The sequence below is a fragment of the Cygnus olor genome, chromosome 25, assembly GCF_009769625.2.
Source record: "Cygnus olor isolate bCygOlo1 chromosome 25, bCygOlo1.pri.v2, whole genome shotgun sequence".
Taxonomy (NCBI): Eukaryota; Metazoa; Chordata; class Aves; order Anseriformes; family Anatidae; genus Cygnus; species Cygnus olor.
Window position 1 is genome coordinate 1,593,445 of NC_049193.1, and position 23,347 is coordinate 1,616,791.

The following is a 23,347-nucleotide window of genomic DNA, read 5'->3' on the forward strand; positions in this document are numbered from 1 at the left end:
GGGCCCCAAGGACAAAAGGTGGATGGCAGCTGCCTGGGGTGCAGCATGGTGCGGGGGGGCAGTGGCTTCCTCCACGCAGAAAATCCCCTGTGCTTTGGGCACCCCAAATGCCAAGGTGCTGATTTGCTGCAATGAGCCCCCCCCCCCAAAAAAAAGCCCCCCACTCCCTGGTGCTGGGATCGCCTCCCCACCCAGGCCAGGGTGCAGCAGCTGGGCCAGTCGCTGCCGTGCCCAAGGGGCAGCCACATCCTTCCCCTGTGCCTCAGTTTCCACTTCCAGCAAGAGCAGCAGAGCCCAGGCTGACGCACATCACCTTGGGGACCCCCTCGCCCCTTGGGGGGGCCCTTTGGTGGGTCAGTGACCGCAGAGTCCTGTACACAGCGCTCAGCATCCCCGGACCCTCCTCCCCACCCCAAAAAGGACATTTTTGCAATGGAGCCCATCCCGGCACAGACACGATGGTGCACAACAAGATTTGTGCACGTGCACAGCTCTCTGTACACATTTGGGGTGATGCCAGGGTTACCGGAGCAGCTACAGAGACAGCCCCGAGCTGCCCAGCTGCAGCCTCGCCGTTTGCTGTGCGCCCGATCCTTGCAGCAAGGAGCCGTAAATAGCACAGCCCCTCGGTGGGGACGCGCCGGAGACGCTCTCCAGAGCCCGGCAGTGGAAAATCTGACAGCGCTTTCCACACTTGACTGGGTTCCAGCAAAGCACCTCGGTGGCATCGATGGTGCCCCGCACCCAGCGGCTGCTCGGTGGCTGGTGGAGACGGGGAGGGTTCCGGGTTTGGCAGCTGCTCCTGCACCAGCAGCACCCCCTTGGTCCATGAATCACCTGTGTGGGATGTGGGGCAATGCGGGCGGCACGGCACACGGTCCCTAGTCCCTTGGTGCCAGCCCAGGAGCCACCACCGGTGACCTGTGTGATGGCAGCCCCACAGAGCCCCTATTTCAGCCTTGTGCACGATGCTCTCAGGGTGCTGAGCATGGACAAGTGGGACCCGGGGACCCCAGGAGGGCTGGTGGCTCCCAGGCAGCTGAGCCAGGTGCACGAATGCTGCAGGGCTGCCAGCCTGTTGGCGATGCAGGGGCAGCACAGTTCGTTTCCCCCGGCTTCGTTAGTGACCCCAATTCCTCCCGCTGCGGGGACCGTTGTGGATGCTCCTTTCTGCAGGGCTGCATGAGGCTGGGGCCGTGGCCGTGCTCTCCGCTGGTGGATTTGGAGCCCTCGTCCCCACCTCGCAGGGTGCAAGCTACTGCTCACCGCAAGGCACCCAGCGCCTGCTTCCTCCCCGCCCGCCGTGGCAGAACGCACGCGAGGCGCTGCGCTGTGTGCCCACAGCCAGCCTCAGCTGGAACAGAGCCCACTGGGGGTGCATGGCATGGAGGGGGGGCTGTAAATCCTGCCGTGCTCGTGCTCCCACCCAGAGAGCCTGTTCGGAGCGAGCACAGCCCTCGACAGCAAAAAACAGCTCTGGAGCACCGAGCGTTTCCGAAACTTCAGCCCGGGCTCACCTGCAGCAGCACCGGCGCCTCCCAGGAGCAGAACCTGCGGCACTCGGGCTCTGCTGCTGAGCCCCGGCCCAGCCACTTGGGCACTGCCGTGAATTTTTCACTTGAAAAACCTCAGCTGCAGAGCCAAGGCGGTGGTCAGAGGCTTTGCAAAGCCGCAGCATCCCGGTGAGGGACGGGCTGGAAGGAGCCTGGGCAGCACCTGAGCCTGCCGGAGGCATCGCGCTTGGCAGGGTGCAGCAGCTGGAGGGGGAAAGGGGGGGGGGGAGACCCCTGGCCCTGCTCCCGTAGGGTTCCTGGACAAGGGGCTTCCAGCCAGCAGCACCCAGGGAGCAGAAGCAGCAGCTCCCCGCAGGCACCCCAGGGGGAAGCAGAAGTGGTGCCTGCTGCAATCCGAGTGCACCGTCACCACCTGCCCCGCCACAGCGGTTGGCAGCAGCACATCACCGTCCCGCTGGGGACAAGGCCACGCTGCAGCTCCTCAGCAGCACCTCCCTCACCTCCTTTCTGGTCAGAGCCATGCATTGCACGCAGCTCCTTGCCGCGGGTGACAGCATGACTCCAGATTTGCCGATGACAAGAGGTTAGGTGCAGGTGCTGATGTGCTCGGGGGCAGGAGGGCGCTGCAGAGGGAGCAGGGAAGGCTGGACCCACTCCCCTCTGGCTGTTGAACCAGGGGCCGAGGTTTAATGCTAAGTGGCGAGTCCTGCCCTTGGGGCACAACAACCCCACAAAGTGCTCTTTCCAACCTAAATGATCCTGACACCAGCACCTCTGGGTACCAAAAGGTACACGCGGACCTGAGCTCCCCCCCAGCCCTCTGCTCCCCCAGCACACCCTGCCCCCATGGACAGAGACAGCTCAGGGCTGGGAGAACAGACAGGAATGGACAACAACTTTTATTGAACAAAGCTCGAGTAAAAAAATTTATTACGTAAATAGTTAAAAGGACAGCTTAACGACAAACACAGAAAATATTTACACTGTCAAGAAATAAACAGTGCCATAGAAATGGCTCGTAAAGAAAGAAATGAGGACCAGCTCTACGCCAGTGAAATACATCTGAGGGGAAGAGGAAGATGATTCCCCCCCAGCTTCTGCTGAGGAAGACAAGTGCTGGACACCTTCCACACCTGAGGGCACCGAGGTGACAAAAGGGCCCCCTCAGGCAGGGGACTGCACTCATAGGTGCTAAGGGGAAGCCCTTCGTGCCCAGGAAGGAGGTGGCAGGAGAAGCTTCCCGCTGCAGAGGGGCCGCTCTGCGCCGCAGCCTGTTGTAGTGGCAAGTACAGCAGCAGAGGAGCCCAGGGCAGGGGAACCTGCTGCTTTCCAACGTGTGCGTTGGAATAACCAGCCTGCTTGCCTTCATCAAAGACTCCCGGATGACAAAGAGTTGTCTCTCCAGCTGCTGCTGAGCTCCCTTCCTCACCAACAGCTGGCACCTCAAGAGACACCCGCTAATGGCACAAGACATTGGCAGGCACCAGCGCCTCTTACCTAAGGATGACCTCTGGGCTGAACTAGCTGAACACAGGGTTTTTGGCAGCAGGGCAGAAGATAAAACTGCCAACGCTGAGCACAGTGTGGAGACAAGTCTGCACAAACCTCCGTTACCAAATCTGAACTGAAAAAATACAAAGGCTAAAACTCAGCATGGCAGAAGTTGAGCAACAGGGGCTTGCACAGACATAAAAGACTTTAAGAAAAACACTAGCATGGAGTTCTATATACCTGCACCTCACAGTTAAGTCTCTGTGTTTGTGAAGTTAAAAGTTATCATATTAATTTCTACGATATCTAAAGAGGAAGTAATCTAGGCAAGCGTAATTGATAGGACTTGAAATATACAAACATCTGCCTTGATATTAAAATGACCACAAAGAGTCAAAAGATTTCACCCAGACCTTCCAGCTAGCTAATGGGTAAAAGGGAAGCACATCAGCACTGGCTGGGCACATCACTGTGAGAAAGGGGGGGGTGGGTGTTCCTATTTAAACAAGTCTGACTTTTTTAAAACCTAAAAAAAATAGATCTGTATTCACTTGTATTAAACATTTTTAGACAAGCTTAAATTCATTGAAAAAGATTTCCTAGTCTGAGATGTTCTTTGGCAAGAGCTTGTTAAGGGCTCTGCTGGAAGCAACTTCATAGATCAATAGTTCAAAATCTTCATAAAAATTCAAAACATATCTTCATCAGATGACTCCAAGTATTGGACAGGCTTCTTGAGACGTCCTCGCCTGGCACAGGGTGAGGCTTCTGTGGGACTGTCTGCGCGAGCAGTTAGTTCAGCAGTATGGCTATCACCGTCTCCCTGCTTGGATTTCTGGAGGGAAAGCATAGTTGAGAAGTGACTCATGAACCTGAGCATAAACAGGTTAACATTCAATTAGCATAAAACACACCTCCGTGTCACAGGCAGGGCTGTTGTTCAGACTGATGAGATCAAACCAACAATCTGGGACAAGTATTTCTGCCTGACTTCCCTCCCTTTCTTACCCATCTCCCCCCATCCAGTAATGAAAAGGGGTGTTGCACTGGAGGTTTTACTTCCACCACAATTTTTCTGCCAGAATAACTGATGCCAGACTCTTGTACCTCCTTGGCACTACCCTGTGGTAGAGTACAAACCTTTGCTGCAACTGATTTGGAAGGCTTTGAACCAAAATCTGAATCCAAATCTGAGGAACTCGGCTGCCTTTTGATAACTTTCCGCCCCTTGGTTGGACCAGGCTTCTTGGCATCCGCTGCTCTAGCATCAGGATCCAGAGATTCCTCCTTCACTGCTGTCTTGCTGGATTTTGGCACAGCCTTTTTCTTGGCTAGAATATCCATGATGGACGGCTGATTATCTGAAACATAATTCTGCGTTTAAACTTTTGTTTTGCTGCTTCTCTTCTCGTGCACACATCTTCTTTCCAACGCAAATACGGCTCTGCACTACGCTGCAAGTTCAGCATGCAGGTCATCTCATTTTGAAGCATCATTTTCTAGAAAGATAGCTATTTACCAAGATTATGAGAAATGAGGTTGTTTATCTCCTTCCTTAGCTCTGCTACATTTAGAGGATCAAATTGAAATGTACCCAATGCAATATACAGACCATTTCGGACCTGGAAATTCTGAAGCCTCACGGCTGTGTAACCAGTCTTATGCCTTCAACACTTTTGCACAGGGAAGGACTGTATTTACCATCTATACTAAACAGTTATTTGTTGAGTTCTTTCGTATCCGTATTTTGACATTTTTAACAGCATCTTGAAGCGTGTCTCCATACTAAGATGAAATGAGCAAGCCACTTCTGAATGACAACAGGCTCTCTGAATTCAGAAGTGGAAAAAGCAGCTATTTTGCTGTGAAGTAAGGTACTGCTTTACTGCTGCGATCAAAACCAGCTAGTAACGGAATATGCAAAACAGCTTTTGAAGTCTGTCAAAGACTCTAGGTGTCTAAGTTTACAAAACCTGACTCAAATGCCCTTGACTAAAGAGTCTGAACCAGCACTAAATGGACCAAACTACCCCAAAGAAGCTTTCCTTCTTCCTGGAAAGCAAGCTGCCAGGTAGCTTTCTTCCCTAAAGACATGGAGAATGTTGACAGCATGGCAAATTCCACTCAGATTATTTCTGCCAAGTATTACATAGCACTAAAGGAAGCATTTACTTTCCCTGTTCCCAAACTAGAGCTCACACCTTTCAAACATGTCCGAGATGAACTATAACACGACACGTTTGGAAACAAGCTTCTTTAAAAGTGACAACAATTCGGCAGCCTTTACCACAAACCTCAGATCATCTCTGAAATTAAAACTCAATCTATTCAGTCCTCTAAATGCCTAGAGATACCACTTCGAGTTGTTTCTCACAGGAATAAGAGATATCTAAAAAATACCTTTAAATGATTACATAGCTGTGAAAGACTCAGCTTCTCCTTACCCTTCGCAGCACTGGCCTTCTTAGCTGCAGCAGGTTTTTTAGGTACAGCCTTACTGCGAGGTATGGAGACAGAAGGACCTGCAGGAGCTTGACTCGCATTCTCATCAGCGATATCTTGGACTTGGACTGAACAGAGAAAGAAGAAAGCAAGTCTGAAATAGTTAAATTATCTATTCTGTCTGGCTATAACATTAGAGCAGAATAACTGTGCGCACTTTTGTAACAGCTATTAAAACTGGATTAATCACAAATTCAAGTCAGAACCAGACAAAAAAAGCCTTGTCCAGTAAAATGGGCTTGCACCCCAGCATCGAAGTTCTTTGCATAATATGACTAACATCTGCCTCTGTCAGCGTTAAGCACTGGTTGGAGCATCCAGTGTACTCTCATAGGGTTTTAGGAAAATCAACAAGGCTTAGAAGGGTTTGTACTCACCAGAGATAGCACCTTGTACTGACTTTTGCTTGGGAGCTTTAGCTGTTTTTTCACTGGTTTCCCTAGAATGCAAAACCCCAAGTATTTTTTAACTTATGATGCACTAAACAGGTGCAGTGAAGAAAAAGAACTATTACTACATAACATTAACACTGCAAGCACAACTAATTTCCAGCAATTATGTGGAGAAATACTCACTTAGGGGCAGCTTGGGGCTTGGGAGCAGGTTTCTCTTTTGAGTTTGTATCTGATTCAGTGTTGCCTTCACCGTGCCTCTGAAATTCAGACTCCTCATCTGAGCTGGTGAGATTTGTATCTGAGTCCGAACTGATCATGGGCTTGACTTTGGCTGAAGAAACAACACAGATGTATCATTTTACATAGTTGGTAATATTCAGCTTAGTTTCCTTTCCAATATTTTAGATGCAGTTATTAAAAATAGAGATCCAAATAAAAACAAGTGGATATTGAGACTGACAGTGAGAAGACTCCAAGTTGCAAGTGTGTTCTGGGCACACTTACCAACAGCACGTTTGATTTACTAAGACAGTTGCATAATTAAAATCAATAACCTGATTTTCTCTACTTGTCCATTTCTGCTTTTCCTTGAAATATCATTGTGAAAATCTGCTCAAACAGTAGAAGTACTTAGTTGTTACATAGAGTAAAATAAGCCTTTAAAAATGATTTTTGGCTGAGATCTCAGACTCTGGGAGCTCTCTAAACAGTCCGTTCAATTTTCTCCTCCACAGACTGCTCCACTTCTGCATTTGTGTCCTCACTCACCTGCTGCCTGGCGAACCACTCTCTCTCTTTGAGGAGGCACTTCAAAATCATCAGACTCTGAATCAGACCCTGAGTCAGACCAAGGGTTTCGTTTCTTCATTTTCTTTACTGGCTTAAACGGCAGAGTGGACTGTCTCTTAGTACCTGAAAAATATTGGGAGGCCAGATGAACCAGCGGACTTCCGTATGTGCTTCAGGCCCAGTAGCTCAAGCTCAACTTAGAAATATATCAATAAATTCAGAGGATTCTGGCTTAAACGTCAAAGAAAAACAATAATCGTGTCACCAGCCTGACCGTTATCCAGAGTCACTTTGTTTCTCACCTAGTTTTTCCAAACGTACCAGTCCTAGATGTCACTCACCACTTCAGGAAGAGGTCAGATAACCAAACTGACAACCTTTCCCCTCACTTTCCACTGATGGAATAACACAAAAAAGTATTTACCTTTTTCAACATTACGCTTCTGCGCTATTCTTTGCCTAAGGCTCGAAGACTCCTTATCCCCTGATGAGTTTCCTTCTTGATTCTCATCTAATTCATTTTTTTCACTCTGAAGATAAAAGCAGATATCAAATAGGTAGTGAGTTAGCTCACACAACTTGAAGAGGTGTAGAGAGTAATGCAGAAAGGAGCAGCTTATTTTAGATGTACAAAAGTTAGCAGTACAAGAAATCTGAGTTTGTGAAACAAACTGCGTGTAAATAGATTACGGCCAAGTAAATCAGACACAATCAAACCCCAGATCAAGTGACTGAAAACACAAAATCCAACATTAACAAAAACAGGAACTTTGTCCCCACACCTGAGTGCGCTTTGGTACCGCCTTTGCGTGCTGACAGCCCACAAGGCTCTAGGGTGTGTTGAGGATGCAGAATTTAAACAGGGTGGGTTAAATCAACAAGGCAAATTAATCGGAAAAAACTGTTGGATGGAACCATCTGTAGGAAAGGAGCAATATGTCTGGCTTACAGGTCAGAACAGGTGTAGGGATATTTTCATTTTCTAGGTTGCAAATGGCCGAATGGCATAATTTCAAGTAGCCCTGTAAAAGAATTAAATCTTCATCTCCATGATAACAAGAATAATGGCATCAAGTGGCTGAAAGCATTATGAGAAATGCAAAGGCTGTTCTAGAGTAGAGAATTACTAGCTGTACTTCCTGCCTGCTAAAGGATTTATAAAATCCCCCAAACACCTAGAACCGTACTTGTATCTGCTTCTTCATTTCTAAGCCATCTCTCCAGCCCATCTGACAGCAATATATGCTGCTGCCAAGAGGTTTCCCTTTAAGCCATCTCCCGATATGTTAGTGAATCTGCTGTTCTTTAGACTGACAAACATCCATTTTCAGTGTGTCCCGTATCCTAAAATTCTGTTCCTCTCCCAGAAAGCAGACCATAACTGCTTCATCAGGACAAATTCAACCAAGAAGAACTTATCTTTCTTTAGGACTGCTTTCTGTATCGAAGAGGATGTAATAAAAGATTACGTGTTTGGAACTTTTTACCTTTATTTTCTTTTTAATTCTCTTCTCTGCCTCCGCCTTCATTTCTGCAGTTATCTGAGGAACAACCCTTACGCCATGAGATGATGGCATTACTTCTGGCAGCTGTGCCTTCTTCACCTTCGTTTTCCCTCCTTTTACCTTTAAAGATTTGCCAGGTAGCCCTGCCATCTCATCCTGCATTTGCTTGGCTTCTACTGCCTGCAGAATTAAGCATAAAACAACACAACCATCAGAATACAGAAGAAACAATGTACTACTGAAAAACAAAACAAAACAAAACACAGCCTTTGCAGTATAACACTCTAAAGTTGCTGATAAGACCACACTGAACATTGGCATACATCAAGTTCTTCAACGAAGGCAGCAAGGTCTTCCTTCCACAGGTCAGTGGGACTCTTGCACTTCAGGTTTTCCAGCTCCCTTTCCTAAAGCGAATCATAGTTGAGAATGAGTCACATAGTTTAATCCATCATAAAAATATAATATGCTTTTATAAGAAAAGGAAGGAACGTACTTTGTTATCTCTCTGCTTACAGAGCTCATCTTTCTTCTCTTTAGTCAAATACCAGAGGGGCATGTTCAGTAGATAGTTGAAATCTGGTCCGGTAGCTGCAGCTGATTCTTTGTCGCTCTCATCCTCTTCTTCTTCTTCTTCTTCCTGAATGCGAATTTAAAACAAGCATTGTCAGCAAATACAGCTACGTACAATGGTAGGGCTACTGATTAAATCTCATTGCATCGCAGGTGCTCCATGTGGTTATGGTGTAGTAGACTCTTCTAGGACAATTCAGAATGGATACAGGTGAAGTTAGCTTCTGAAAGCCTCAGCTGCTACCACAACCCAACATTCTTTCTATGAATTCTGAAACTTCAGAGGCAGGGGACAGTCCAGATCAATGTAGAGGATGACAGACGTATTACCTTGTTTTGCAATTCCTTCCAAGCCTTCACCGGATCAGATTCATAGCCTCTTTGGATAAGAACTTGAATCAATTCCTTCTTGGGTTTGTTTTCTATGAACAGACATTTCAGAATTGTCAGTTAGTAACCACTACAAATCACTGGTAGGAAAGACAGAGGAGCTTTAAAAATTTTGGATCCTATGGCTGCAACAGCTCAGCCTCTTATAGGAATCTAACACAGCCTTTCCTCATCAAGAGGTGGGACGTGGTAGAGCCTAAAATAACATCAAAAAAGTTCCTACTTAGCAGGTGATTTGTTAGCTCGGCATTGCTCCTATACTTGTCAGGAACACCTGCCAGAGCACTTTAAATATTTTCTCCTTCATTTCCATACATGCATTTCCCTAGCCCTTAGTTTTTGAATTTCAAAAAAACAAAGTGTGATGGTATCAGAATGCTTTTATGATAATAGGCAGGCAGGTGGAGGAAAAAAACCTGATATGACTCCAAGGCTTCGGTATAGCTTGCACCTCATTAGACATCACCTGGGAAATTTATTCTATAAATGTCCCAACCAATGGAAATGCTTCAGCTGGAATTTTTTGCTCTTTAATGTATCACAAGCAATCAACCCTGAGACGCAAACACAAATGAAACCAGCTCTGTCAGCCTTGGAACTGCTTATTACAAAAAGCCAAGAAAATGCATTTCAAGGGAATTATTTTTCCTCCTGAGTCAAGTCAAACAGACACAGACTGTTGGGATCATTGGGCTGCCTTCAGACACAAACCACAAAGCATCTTATGACACTTCGTCTAGCTGCGTCCTCCATAAATGCAAGTGAAATACAGACTGCCTTTTAGGCTGAGGTGGAAAAGTTGATTGAAAAGTTTGAATGTTGGAAACAAAGATCTGTTTCTTTTCCAGCTCATGATTCTCAGATGCCGCTAGCTTGAGTATCTTCTAACTTTGAAACCCCAATCCACCGAACATGATTCAGAATATTTTGCAGAGGTTCAAAGATAACACAGGAAAGATACGGGCTCTCAAGTATGCATTTGAACAGAACACCCAAACAGACAGGAAAACCCTTTCTAACCCTATTATTACTTAACCCTTATTCCTACTGAGCCAGAAACAGATAGGAGTATTTGCTAAAGTATTAAAAAAAAATATTTCTACTTTCATAATAGCGTCAAACACACAGTAGGAAAGCTGTATGAGCACCCCACTTTAATTAACATGTACATAATGCCCTATAGACGAAGGACCTCTGCAAAGCATTTTCCTCTTACATGTTACTGGAACAGAAAGATAAGCTGTGGTGTGTTTTGTGAAGAGCCAGGCTGGGGCTGAGAGGGTGCTGACAGAACTCAAGGGAGCACCTAGCTCTTCTACCAGCTTCCTAAACCAAAGAACCGAGAGCGATGCATACCGATCACAATTTTTCCATCTATTTTCTCCAGGATGAAACGAGCCTGGTTGCTCAGTTTTGCAGACTCGGCACTTAGCATTCCAACAAGCCATTCTTTTCTCAAACCATAGTATCGGAGCCTCAGTTCAAAGAACTCTTTAAGAATATCCTGGGGAGACTCGTACTTCTTGAGAAAGCCAACATGGTCAAAAAGAACCTAGATGAAAGAACAAAGGTGTTATGATCATAAAACTGATTTTCAAAGGCCACTGAAAATCATCTATAACCCAGATGTGATAGCACAATGGACTTATTAAGCAATCATAAAGCCTTAGTGTTATTTCAGAAATTACTTCAGCTTCTGAGCACAGCAGCAGAGAATTTTAGAATTTAGAATTTCTTAAAAACACAGTAGGGCAAAAGTTACTTGAATCTTAAAGCTATCTTTTGGATAAACATCCTACACCAAGCTTCACACACTATCAAAATCCAGACATTCAGTGGCAGTGTCCTTGTCACAACAAAGGCCTCCATGGACTGAGTGATTTCAGATCACTTTGACTCTTCCAGACAAAACCACACCATCTTGGGCCCACTACCAAGCCTGTCTCTTGACCTTTTAAAGGTATATTTAGAAAGCTGATTTAAAAACAGTAGTAGCAGAAAAATCAAAGTGAATAGGTTACTGAAAGCATATTCTCATTAGAAGGAGCAAACGCAGCTGTACATGCTGTCTTTGAGCTGAAACGAGAACTCTCTTCAGCAGTCTATTACATACCATGGAGTTGCACGTTAAATTTGTTTGGAGTTTGAAGACCTTATGCAAACCGACTGCTTCGGCTTCAGCTAGTTTTTCTTCACTCATCTTCACTACAAACTTCACCGTTGTGTCTGTGTGATATTCTTTGTAGTCTGTGATTAGAGGGGGTGTCTTCTCAGTCCCATTCAGCATTGGCTCCAGAACTTGTTCTTTGTAAGTCTGAGAAAAGAATCCAAGTCAGACCCATATTTTCCATGGGGATTAAGGACTCCAAAAAACCTACAAATCACCATTTTTTGCTTTACAGGTCAAAATACATGTTCCTAAGGCAAATTCAGCATTTATTACCTGTGTCCATGTTCTGACAGGCAGCTCAGTGATCTCAATGGTTGTAGAATCAAGGATAGACACTTCACCACTTATCACATACTGATTAGGTCCCAGCTCATCTATTGTGCCTTTGAAATTCTTGTAACTAGGAAGCTAAGTAGGAAAAGAACACTAGATTCAGCTTTGTGTCCTTGCAAGTCCTTAAAAACAGAAGCATCAAATGCTTCAATATGTGCTGAATAAATTAATGAGCAAGACATAGCTGAAATACGTTACTTACCATTGGCAATGGCTCTTCTCCATCCATCAGACGACGGATATTATTCACAGTTTCCCTGATATCAAAGTTGGGGATCTTGCAGGACCAGCCAGTACCAATCCCTTCTGCCCCATTTATCAGCACCATTGGAATAATAGGGATGTACCACTCTGGCTCCACACGTTGATTGTCATCATATAAGAACTTCAGGACGTTGTCATCCATTGGTGGGAACAGCATCCGTGCTAGCGGGCTAGAATGGAAAAGAATTCAGCCCAAATTCTTGTTACACAAGAATCACCCTCAAAAATTAGACAAAACAAATAAATAAGGGTTATTCATAGCAACCAACTTATCCATGCAACCTCAGCGCCTATGTTAGGAAACTAGGCTTCTAGAGCAACACTTGAAGCAGAGATGCATCTTAAGCAATCTCATCAGCGTCTGCTGGTTCCACTGAATATGTGGGGTCCCCTAAGTTTGTACTTTACGGAAGTCAGATGTTGCACTATACTATAAGTTACTATAACCTAACTCTCCCAAATCAAGTTCATTTCCTATTATCCTACGTAAATGTCTCCCTTTGTTTTTGCTCCCATTTCCTTATTCTCTGCTATACCTTTCTCTTCTGTGGGATGGCAACCACACTCACAGATCTATCACAGATCTAAATCTAGAATCCAAGTCACAAATTTGTTGCGACTCTTTCACATTCAAGTGGTCCAAGTTTAGAAATTTAAAGGCAAAACGTTAATTCATATTTCATTTTAAGTGCTGTTAAATGGAGTCCTGTAACATGCTAAAGATGTTTAAGACAGTAAGAAAATTTTAATGCTGACCTGAGCATTGTGAAGATGTATCGAGGGCTTGCAGAGTCTTTCCCACCATGCAGCCTTGTGCCAAACTGACCAATGGGCTGCAGCAAGTTGAGGTTGTTACTGCCCACAAAGTTCTGAGCTAAGTTAATAATAGTCATCATCAGTGATGCCTGCAATAAAGGACGGGTCACAGTTAAAAATGCAGAATTCTTCCTTGAAAGGGCAAAATTAAAGGGAAGATTTACTCCAAGAACAGAACTGATATAGGAGATAAATTTGACTATTGAATACTGAATGGAATTCTCACTGAAAACACATCTGGTTATTACTACCTAAAATAGCAGCAACTGACAGAAAGAGCAAAGCTCCTGAACAGCTTTTAGTCAATACAGTAACCTCTACCCATATATTCCATTGTCTTTTTCAAGAACTCCTGCCTTTCTTCCTGGCCAAGACAAGTGTACCTGCTGCCGTGGACAATTTCTACTCTTTGTAAAAAGTATTAGGTAACCTTGGAAAAGCCAGCCTTAAACAAGCTATAGCAATGTGTTTATTTGTCATTTAATTCTACCAACCATTGACTCCCAAGACCATCTAAGTCTGGATAACTAAATATATTCCAATGACCTTAAGCATACTGCTATCTGCCTGTACTTGGAACCTCCGATGAAAGATTCTATCAGACTCCTAAAAGAAGCTTGTTTTAGTGTTTAACTTCTCCTTACCATGGCTTTATTTAACATCTTCCTAAACCTATTGCAAGTAAAGCAGGTTTTTCTTGTCCCACTTTCTTGAATGAAACTTACTCCCATAAGGTATAGGTAAGATAGGCAGACTGACCAATCTCGTTAAATTAATAATTGAAGAATTAAAAGCAGACCAACTGATATATGATATACAGACACTTTGCTCTGGTGTTTATACACTCAAAAATCTAATTCCGCAGTAGAGGCATCTTAACCGTCAAGTAGAACATGGGCTCTTTTTTGCTTTTTTTTTTTTTAAAGCATTTTGCACAATGAGTACACTTTCTTACTTCACCATGATGGTATGAGGACATCTCAGCTACAGAACCAGCCAGCTGAGCAACCTTCACCTCCCGCTTATCATTTCTTTTGAAACACGTGAACAGAACTTTTCTTTGACCTGGCTTCAAACCTGTACAGAAAAAGACCTTGTGTTTAGAACAGACATTTCGCTTAGCTTCCGCTCTCTAGAAACTAACAATTACTTACAGACCTAAAGATTCTGCACAAGAGTTAATTTTTTGCAATAATGTACTACAGAATGGGCAAGACATTTAATCCAAAAGATTAAAAAACTTGGACAGGAGGTTAGAACACCAACCCTGAAAACTCAACGAGTTACCCTGATTCTGATGATATGACAAAAAACACCATTCGTTAAACTTGGGGAAATATACTATATGGAACCACTACCTTGAAATTACTTACCATCAACCAGCGATGGGATTGATCTTTCATTATCCGAGTTTGAGAACAGGACTAACTCCTTGTTGATGAAGTCGTTGTATGTCAAGTAATTAGTATCTTTCCCATACAGGTATTCCTAAGGAAAACAGATGCAAGCCTGCCTTAATTTTAACAAGGTCTAACATGTTTCTTAGCTCATACTTGGCTAGTTTCACTAAAATGGAAGCTCCTTGTATGACTAGCTAAACACAGCTCAAGTGATGACGTTCTCAGCATGAAAAAACAAAACATTGCTTCCCATTAAGCAGGCCTGTTTTGCTGAGAAAGTCTTCGTACAGTCCTGCTCAAGTTATCATTTCCCTATGGATAAAGTAATTTGAAAAATTAAAAAATGAAACGAGCTGTTGGACCACTGACCCAGGCTATACTAATGAGATGCAAAAAAAAAAAAGCTGATCTGCAAGATCCTGAAGCAGTATAACTAACTGTCCCATAACCCAGCGACTGACTCAAAGCTGTGTACAGCTCTAGCATGCTGTAATGAAACCAAGAACAGCCCCAGGGAGAGAAAGGAAATCAAATTCCTTTGTATGCGTAAACCTTTTACCTCTGGCAGGCCGTGGAGCTTCCGTTGTCTTCTATCCTCCATGAAATTAGTCAGCCACTCCTTTCGCTCTTCTACTTTCTTCTTACTAAAGGCCTATACGTAGCAAAATGAAAAATAGCTCAGTTCTAGGACATTCTCTGGTGTACCCTATTGGAACACTTAGGAAAAGGAAAGCATACAGTAAGAGTTTAACCAGGAGAAAAAACGTGGTAAAACAGGCTGACTTAGTAGCCTAAGGAGCGCAATACCAGATTCTTGAAGCTAACTGTATTAAGAACATCATTTCCACTGGTCTGAGACACAGTAGTTAGGCTTAGCTTTATGAGGTTTTAACAAAATAACAGAAAACTAAAGTAGTTTTCCCTATTAATATTTTTGAGGAAAAAAAGCTTAGTTTTTGGCACTGCCTAATAGCTCAGAATGCTTAAGAGTCAATGTCTACTGAAGGTGAAGGAGTTCACAAAAGCGAGGACTGTTTTAATCCACTGGTGAACCATTTTGCAAGAAAAAATGATAGGGGAAAACAGGAAGGTCTGGCGTGGAGAAAACTGCAGCAGAACATGCAGAAAAACGTTAAAGGAATACTCACTATTGTGTCTGAAAATGTCAATTTGTTTGTAGTGATTAGTTTGTTCTGAGCTATATTTAAAAACCATCATTGAAAGAGTGCTCTTGGCCTGAGGTCTGTGGATAGACTTGCTTCTACAGGTTAGACTAAAGCCGTAGCCTTGGTAACAAAGAGATCATCTCAAGCCCAAAGGCCTCTAAGAGCATTTCAAGAGAAAACACACAGCACTTTAAGCAGAAGAATACCAAAGGTAGTAAGTCAGCAATTAAATCAAGTGTAAGTTACCAGGGTGATCGCAGCATCATCTTCAGGACCGGAATATTTGAAGCCAATTCGATGTTTAGCCATATTGGCAAAGTATTCCTTAGCTTCTTTTGATGTGCTGGTACCCAAACCTGCAGAGCCAATACTAGTTAATCCTACTAATTTCTCGCTTACATTAAGTTGCGGTTCAAAGAAAGGCGTTGCTACATCTAATTTTTGTGATGCACCATATAAATACAGCACGAAGATAGCTGTACTTAAAATTGAAGTTACTTTAAACGGGATGTAAGGTAACACAAAGCATAAGAATTAAAGACAATCGAGCAGTTTTATGTTGCACTTTTAGAGACTGACTGGATCTTCTAAAGATGTCTGAAACTAATAACTGCAAATTGGAAATGATTTCTCATTACACAGCCATTGTTCTGCAGTTGGCAACTTGCTTATCAGTATAGAGTAATTCTGAAGCAAGTACTTAGCTTACAGCGTTATCAGTACACAAGGACTGTACTGGGGAAAACAAAAACCATCAAAGCTAAGCATGCTCACCTAAAAGGGTGCAGGGAATGTATATCTACAATAGTGTAGTTGTAGTATGATTTTGAGATTTCATCCATCTAGAGGTTATGGCTTGCTTACTTTTAGATCCTACACCACATCCATTTGTAAATCAGAATAGTTTAGGAGGGGAGAGACCTTTGGAGATTACCTAGTCCAAACCCTTCCTGCAAAAGCAGGGCTTACTAAATTGAATCATGAATGCTCTTAGTCAGTTCATTTGACTTCACCACATTATGTTTTCTACAAACCTTTGTAGTACTTGATTTTCCAGGAATTGTAGTTCTGTGTACTGCTTTTCCATTCCTCAAACTCCGGAATGCTGTAGAATGCAATTTCTTCTTTGTTTTTAGAGGCCTGTAATGAATTAATATACATTAACTGTGGAATGCGAGGTAGATTAGACCAATGAATTCCTACTCACTTTACCATCTAGTCAACCCTTACCTTTATGATGGGAGTAATAAATTCCTCCAAAAAGTTGTGTCTTAGAAGAGAAGGCCAGTTGTGATGGATGAAGTTAATCAGCAAACCTTTGATATGAGATCCATCTTGATCCTGTTTTGTTTTTTTAAAAAAGTCACTTTAATCAAGGACACGATGGAAGTGTCAGTTGTTAGACTAATAACAGATGATCTTATAGTTACAGTTAGTTAACCCTATTAACTTTCACTTCCAAAGATGTGACCATGCACTGTTTAACTACTGAAATTTAGGAGAAAGGAAAAAAAAAAAAGCACATTTGTTGTGAAAAAGTGTATCAAGGACTTGTCAAGGACCTTGTATCAGCAGACTGGAAAGACAATATTTAGCAATTTGGTGATGCTACTCCCCCTCTACTTTATCTGTTGTGTTTTGGATCTTATAACACATTATGACCCACTGAAATACAGAATGATAGAGAGATGAATGCAGAGAATTAGGTACAACAGTGGCAGTGGGAGAAAGGTAGCATTTTCTTCTTTCCTCTATATTCTAGTGCTTTTTCTTCTCCCTCGATTTTGAATTTTAGTGAAACTAACCTGATCTGTCATAATCATAATCTTTCCATAGCGAAGAGTCTTTAAAGATTCTTGATCTTCATAGTTCTTTTTATACTGTAAACCCACAATCTTGATGATGTTGTTGATTTCAGCATTTTCCATAATCTGGAAGAGATCACACAGAATAAAACCTTTTCTTTCAGACAAACTATAGCTCAAAAAAGTAAGATTATCCAGCACCTATACTTCTGACAGTGCTCTGCCTTTCCAGCTTTTTTCCTGTTTAGAAACTTTTATTATTTCTAAACTGAAGTCTTAATGCTTAAGTTTTTCTAGATCATTCCAAACATCTCCTAGTCCACAAAATAAATATTCAATATTCCTGCTTAATCAGCAAGGCAGGCTGAAGGTGAGGCTAGACTCATACTTTTAAGAGACTGCCTGCTATGAACGAGTGTTCCAGGTGTTCAGCTGTACTGACTCAGTTAAAACACACTGCATTACATGAAGCATATAACATCTTCTAGCACAGACTATAAAGATTTTCCCACTAACCTGCTTATGAGAAGCTTCTCTGACGTTGAGTATTTTCCCACGAAGGGGAAATACTCCATATTTGTCTCTACCAACCACTCCTAGACCAGAGACAGCCAGTGTTTTGGCTGAGTCTCCTTCAGTCAGAATGAGTGTACAATCTATAGAATTCTTGCTGCCTGGAAAAAAAAAAATCAAGTCAATTTTCCAATTAAGAAATGAAATCAAGGCTTGTACACCCACAAATTGCATGAGAATATACATCTTCTAAAACATACAGGTTTTGTTGCACTGCATGTAGGACTGACCACAAAATGAGGGTAAACTATAATTAGAGATTTTCTCATTGTCTTTATGAGACTATTGTTTCATTTGTCTAACTAACAAACGTTAACTGTTTCTGAGTGAACTGGCTATAAAGGATGTAAAACACTTACCAGCATCATTGGCATCATCCAGCTTAGGAACGCCTTTAATCTTCGTGTGTTTCACAGCTGAACATTTCTTATTCAGCTGGGTCTGAGCTTTAAATTTTACCCAGTTTAGGATACTTTCAACAATGCCACAGCCAACTGCCTGCAATACCAAAAAAAAAAAAAAATCAACTGTGCAAAAATCTTTAACCACGTCAAAATTTAAGTTATGTACTTTTTCTTTAATTCATGAAATAAATTTCTAAGTAATACATTTGCCACATTAAACAGAAGATGCAGCTTTACAGACACCTGGATTATCCATGTATATCAATACTTACACCCTTGATAAATTTCTCACTCAGTTTACATGTTGAGCCAAAGCTCTTTGCCTGCAGAGTCATGTTCTCCTTAGTCTGAGAGTCAAAGGTTGGATTTTCAATCAAGGCATTCACAAATATCCACATGTGGTTCTTCACCTGTAGTTAAATAAGACAAGCAGTACAAATTACACAGGTTCATCTCCCTGTAACGGCTGTGTCTTCTGACATTTGCCTGTCAGAATCACAGAGCGAGGAGAACAAGTTCAATTATCACTATGTTTTTGAATTTTCCTAGATGTCTTTTGACAGACTTTAGGACAGCTAATGAACGTTAACAAGCTATGTTATATGATTTGGAATGTCATCTAACAGTTATCGAGTTTTAGTGCATTCACACTGACTTAACAGGATTCTGATTACAAAATACTTCAGCTCAACAGAGAATATCAGTTGGCTTGAACTGGACTATATAAGGCTTCTGTAATTAGTAATTAGCTATATATCATCTTTGCAATGGAAATGTATATTAGCAGTGTAGTAACACATTAATCTGGCTACAATTTGCAACAATACTAGTTTTGCCTTCCACTGGGAAAAATCTGACACTGTACCTGAAATGGCTTCACTCCAACTCCGTTTTTGTTCTTCCTTTTCACAACTTCAATGAGTTTATTCACAATCTGGTCAGCTACATAATCAACATGCCTGCCACCCTAAGGGAAAATGGGACCAAAGACCTTGAAGTGATTCCACTGAAAACAATATACGCATGTCTATTTAAAACGTTAAGCATGGTCTTCGCACATTAAGCAATTAAGTGTTTTTCACTAACAAACGTACATTTGAAAATAGCTGACAATACCAGTGATGAAGAATACGACATTAACTTGACTAAATAAGCAAGAGTTACCTTTGTGGTGGCAATACTGTTGACAAAGCTGACTTGCTGGAAGCCTTTTTCACTTAAAGTCAAACACACTTCCCACCGAGAATTTACTTCCTCATGGATAACCTTAAGTGCATTACCAGTTTCATCCACTTTGTCCTTCAGATAGAGGTCCACATAACTGCGGAATCCTTTGACCTGCATACAGATGAAAGCAGAGAACTCATTTGTAACAGCTCCTATAAATACTTATTGCTACTATTTCATGTCCTCCTGAAAAGCGGGTAGAAAAATCACTCATGCAAGTTTTCACTTCACTATGTGTAATGGTGTAAACTGCTTCAGCAAAATCTCACTCTTTAAAAGGCACAAGAAATATAGACATTACTGTTTCACTTAAATGCTCACTTACAGGTAGCCTCTTTCCGTTTAGGAAAACTTTGACGTCCTTTGTGGATCCAGCAATATCATATGCTCTTCGGGACATTAGTGCTACAATGTCTTTATCAAGAATCGTCATTTTGAATTTTGACAGATCAGGTTGGAAAGTGACACACGTGTAATCTTCTCCATCAAAATACTTCAGTTTCATTTCACCAGCCTTTCCCATGTTGTCTGTCCAGGTCTGACAAAAGGAGGCTTTGTGAGTTGCAAGTCTAACACACAGAAGTAACTAGCCTAATTTTTAAAAGCAGCAATCTGATTTAAGAATTTTAAATACTTTCAAATAATAACACCAACACTGGTTAAAGATTAGATTCTGATTATGTGTGATCTTTTCATTATTTGTTTGAATTATAATTGCTGGTAGAGTAGCTATGGGCCAAATTTATTCTTTCTGTGGTGCACTGAATGTAAACACCACCTAGATTTTTGGAATAAAACCTCAAGATCCTTATTTGGAAAAACTCAGGTATAACCGTACTGAACTGAGAAGCGTCCATACCTGCTTGAATAACTTTTTGTATTCGCGACATGCAGTTTCCACAGTAAATTTTGTGCTAAATATGTTGCACAGTTTGGCTCCATAACCATTTCGCCCACCTGGAATTAGGAAGAAAACAGGCTTGTGTTGTTCCCTTTGTTCAAAACCATCTGGAAGAACTCCAGACCAACAAGAGTTGAGTTACTTCAGCACAAGCAAAGTATGACTTCCAATGAACAACAACATCCTACAAACCCAGTATGCGACTATAAACCCGTATTTAATTGGGATTAAAGGGAATTTTCAAAGGGAATTTTTCTTGTTGTCCATGTTTGTGCCATTATTACTGTAAAATATAGGAAGGAGACTTCTCTCTGATGGACTTGTCTACTTTCATGTTGCATCTGGACCTGCCCCCTTTTTCGTTTTATTTTCTTAAGGAAAACAGCAAGGGACCACTTAGTGGTAACTTTATTGAAACCTGGTAGCTCACTCACACTGGTTCACAAATTGAAATTGAACAGGCTGCTCAAAAATATTAGCATATACCGTAGAGTCCTCCCTACCTGTGACTTTCTTTTCATCATCATCGTAGTTACTGGATGTTAGTAGCTGTCCAAAGATGAGAGCAGGCACATAGACCTTTTCCACTTTGTGTTCAACAACTGGAATGCCTTTGCCATTGTTCCATACACTGATTGTGTTATTCTCTCTGGAGGGATGGAAAAGTGTGTTTTTAAGGCTGCAGATGGCTGAGCTATGAAATAAATATCACACAACGTCTCTAGGGAAAGGCCACCATTTCATCAAGAACAAATTTCTATTCAGCAAGTGCAGAAGCAGCCAGCAGAGGGAGGACAAGTCAATAAAAAAAAAAAACACCTCCATTCTCAGATCTATGGATACCATCTACGAAATGGATCCCCACACAAAAAATTGTGTGGTGATTCTCAATGACAGAATAAGAACATCGAGAAGGGGAAAGTGACCACAACAGAAAAAAGAAAAACAATAAAAGCAGTCACTTCACAAGTCAGCACTCTGTAACAGACCAAGAAAACAAAGAAAAAGGCTTTTACAACAGGTAAATTACATTTGATCTAACTTGAACGGGTCCTCAGCATAGAGCTCTCTAACACCTACATCAGCTTGTCAGAGCAGTATCCGAGTGAGAAAATCAAGCACACACGAGTTGGGAAGGCACTGAACAAAAACAAAGTAGAACTTACGGATCAATCGTAACTTTAATGCACGACATGCTTTTATCCCTCTGCTTGTTGTCCGCAGCATTGACTAGAAGATGAAGACAACTTTTAGTATATTCCCTTAGCAATCAAGACAAAAAAAAATATAAAGTGTTTTCAGTACAATGAATAAAAAAACTACTGGAATGCAACTATTTTGCAAGTTAAAAAGAAGAGTATTATAAGTGCTACAAAAAGGAGAATTTGGGGATGAATTAAACGGGTTTGGAATACTGAAAGCAATCATCCCATGAACAGCTTACTACTTAGCAGTGCTAATGGAAATTAAGATCAGCAAGAAACTACTATCCAGCATTTCCAAGCACAACTGATAAACAATAAACCCCGCGAGCACCGCTGAACAAATTACACAACAGGCATTACTTGGTCAACAGTGCAACTACATAAAAGCACACTTGACGAGTTCTCAAGTCTAACTCTGGTTTCTCTGTCGGTTCAGAAACACCTCGACAGTCAAGCAACAACCCAAGAACAGCATCATCTTACCCAGAATCTCATCAAAGATTTTGTACAAGCCAGGCACAAAGGTCACATCTCTGCAGTTCAGGCCCACGTCCTCATCAAAAACCCACATTTGCTGAAAAGAAGACAAGAAACGTTTAGCCCCCCGGTTCAGCTCCGTGCTGCGGGTTTGGAGGGTGCAGAGGCCGTCCCTGGCCCCGCTGGCCCCGCCGTACCTGAGTCACCGTCTCCACGGAGCCGATGTAGGTGTCGGGCCGGAGCAGGATGTGCTCCAGCTGCGTCTTCTTCTGGTAGATGCGCTCCACCGAGAGCCGCTTCTTGGCGCCATCGCCCTTGGGCAGCCGGGGGTTCTCGTCGGTGGGCTGAGGGAGGGGAAGAGAGGGGGGGGGAAATGGTGAGGGGCAGAGGAGACTGAGGGGGGGGGGGGGCCGGAGAGGAGTTTGGGGAGGCTCTGAGTCGGGGGGGGTCCTGATGGGAGGCGGGTCTGGACGGCTCCGAGCCTGTGGGGGGGGGGGGGGGGGAGGGGGTAGGCAGAAGGGGAAATTGGGGTCTCCAAGCCGGGGGGCCCTGATGGGAGGGGAGCTGGGGGGGGGGGGGGCTGATGTGAGGAGAGCGTGTGTGTGGGGAGCTCCGCGCCTTGGGGGGGGAGTCTGGGGGGCTCCGAATGGCGGGGGGGGGGATCGGGAGGGGAGTTTGGGGAGGGGCTCTGACGGTAGGGGAGCTTGGGGCGGGAGTTTGGGGGGCTCCGAGCCGGGGGGGGCCCCAACAGGAAGGGGGAGGCCCAGAGGAACCGGGGGGGGGGGTGGGGCAGTTATGAGGGGCCATGGAGCGGCGGGGGGGGGGGGCGGGCCGGGACACCCTGAGGGGACCCGGGGAAGGGGTGAGGGAGGACCCTGAGGGGCCCGGGGGGGTTCTGAGGGCCTGGGGGGGCTCTGAGGGAGGCCGGGGGGGCGCCCACGCACCCGGAGCGGCGCCGGGGACTCCGCGAGCTCCATGGCGGCGGCAGCAGCACTGAGGGGCGCCAACGGCCCCGCGCAGTTCGAACCCGCGCCCAGCCCGCCACAACGCTCCGCCAATCGCCGCGCGCCAGCCCCCGCCGTCCGCCAATGGCAGAGGGAGGGCGGGGATACAAGCGGTGCCCGCCTCCCGTCTCGTCGCCAGTCACAAGGCGTGCCGCGCTTTCAAAGCAGCCAATCGAAGGGGAGATTTGTTTGATGGGCAGGGAGGTTGGCCAGTGGAAGAGGGAGGAGGGAGGGCGCTGAGCGGCTGGGTCCGTGTGCGGCTGGGTCCTGCGCATGCTCAGTCGTCGTTGCTGGGGGGGGGTGATGGGGCGGCCCCAGTGGGCGGGGTCTGGGGGAACTGGGAGCCTGTGGGTGGGGACTGGGGGGGGGGCTGGGTGTGGGCTCTGCGGGTAACTGGGAGCCAGGGAGCGGGGACTGGGTGTAACTGGGAGTGGGGTCTGGGG

At 44.0% G+C, this 23,347-nt stretch overlaps 1 protein-coding gene across 2 annotated transcripts; it reads right to left on the minus strand.

The window, feature by feature from the left end:
* Window positions 1-2,429: 2,429 nt before the first annotated feature.
* TOP2A (DNA topoisomerase II alpha) lies at window positions 2,430-22,986 on the minus strand. Of its 2 annotated transcripts, none has more exons than XM_040536528.1 (35): window positions 22,845-22,986; window positions 22,098-22,244; window positions 21,907-21,997; window positions 21,385-21,448; window positions 20,722-20,867; window positions 20,177-20,274; window positions 19,643-19,855; window positions 19,255-19,428; window positions 18,956-19,057; window positions 18,363-18,500; window positions 18,046-18,184; window positions 17,630-17,787; window positions 17,114-17,239; window positions 16,539-16,649; window positions 16,343-16,448; window positions 15,555-15,664; window positions 14,702-14,794; window positions 14,116-14,230; window positions 13,698-13,819; window positions 12,683-12,831; window positions 11,865-12,096; window positions 11,603-11,737; window positions 11,273-11,473; window positions 10,516-10,711; window positions 9,100-9,191; window positions 8,693-8,833; window positions 8,520-8,603; window positions 8,179-8,376; window positions 7,116-7,221; window positions 6,671-6,814; window positions 6,083-6,233; window positions 5,885-5,946; window positions 5,450-5,575; window positions 4,146-4,366; window positions 2,430-3,840 (listed from the first exon to the last, which is right to left on the minus strand). In XM_040536528.1, exons 1-35 carry the CDS (start codon window positions 22,875-22,877, stop codon window positions 3,694-3,696), a joined length of 4,671 nt encoding a protein of 1,556 aa, XP_040392462.1. In that variant the 5' UTR covers window positions 22,878-22,986; the 3' UTR covers window positions 2,430-3,693. The 2 variants fall into 2 exon arrangements, with proteins under 2 accessions (XP_040392462.1, XP_040392461.1); XM_040536527.1 differs by having other exon boundaries at window positions 8,693-8,836.
* Between the last annotated feature and the right edge of the window lie 361 nt (window positions 22,987-23,347).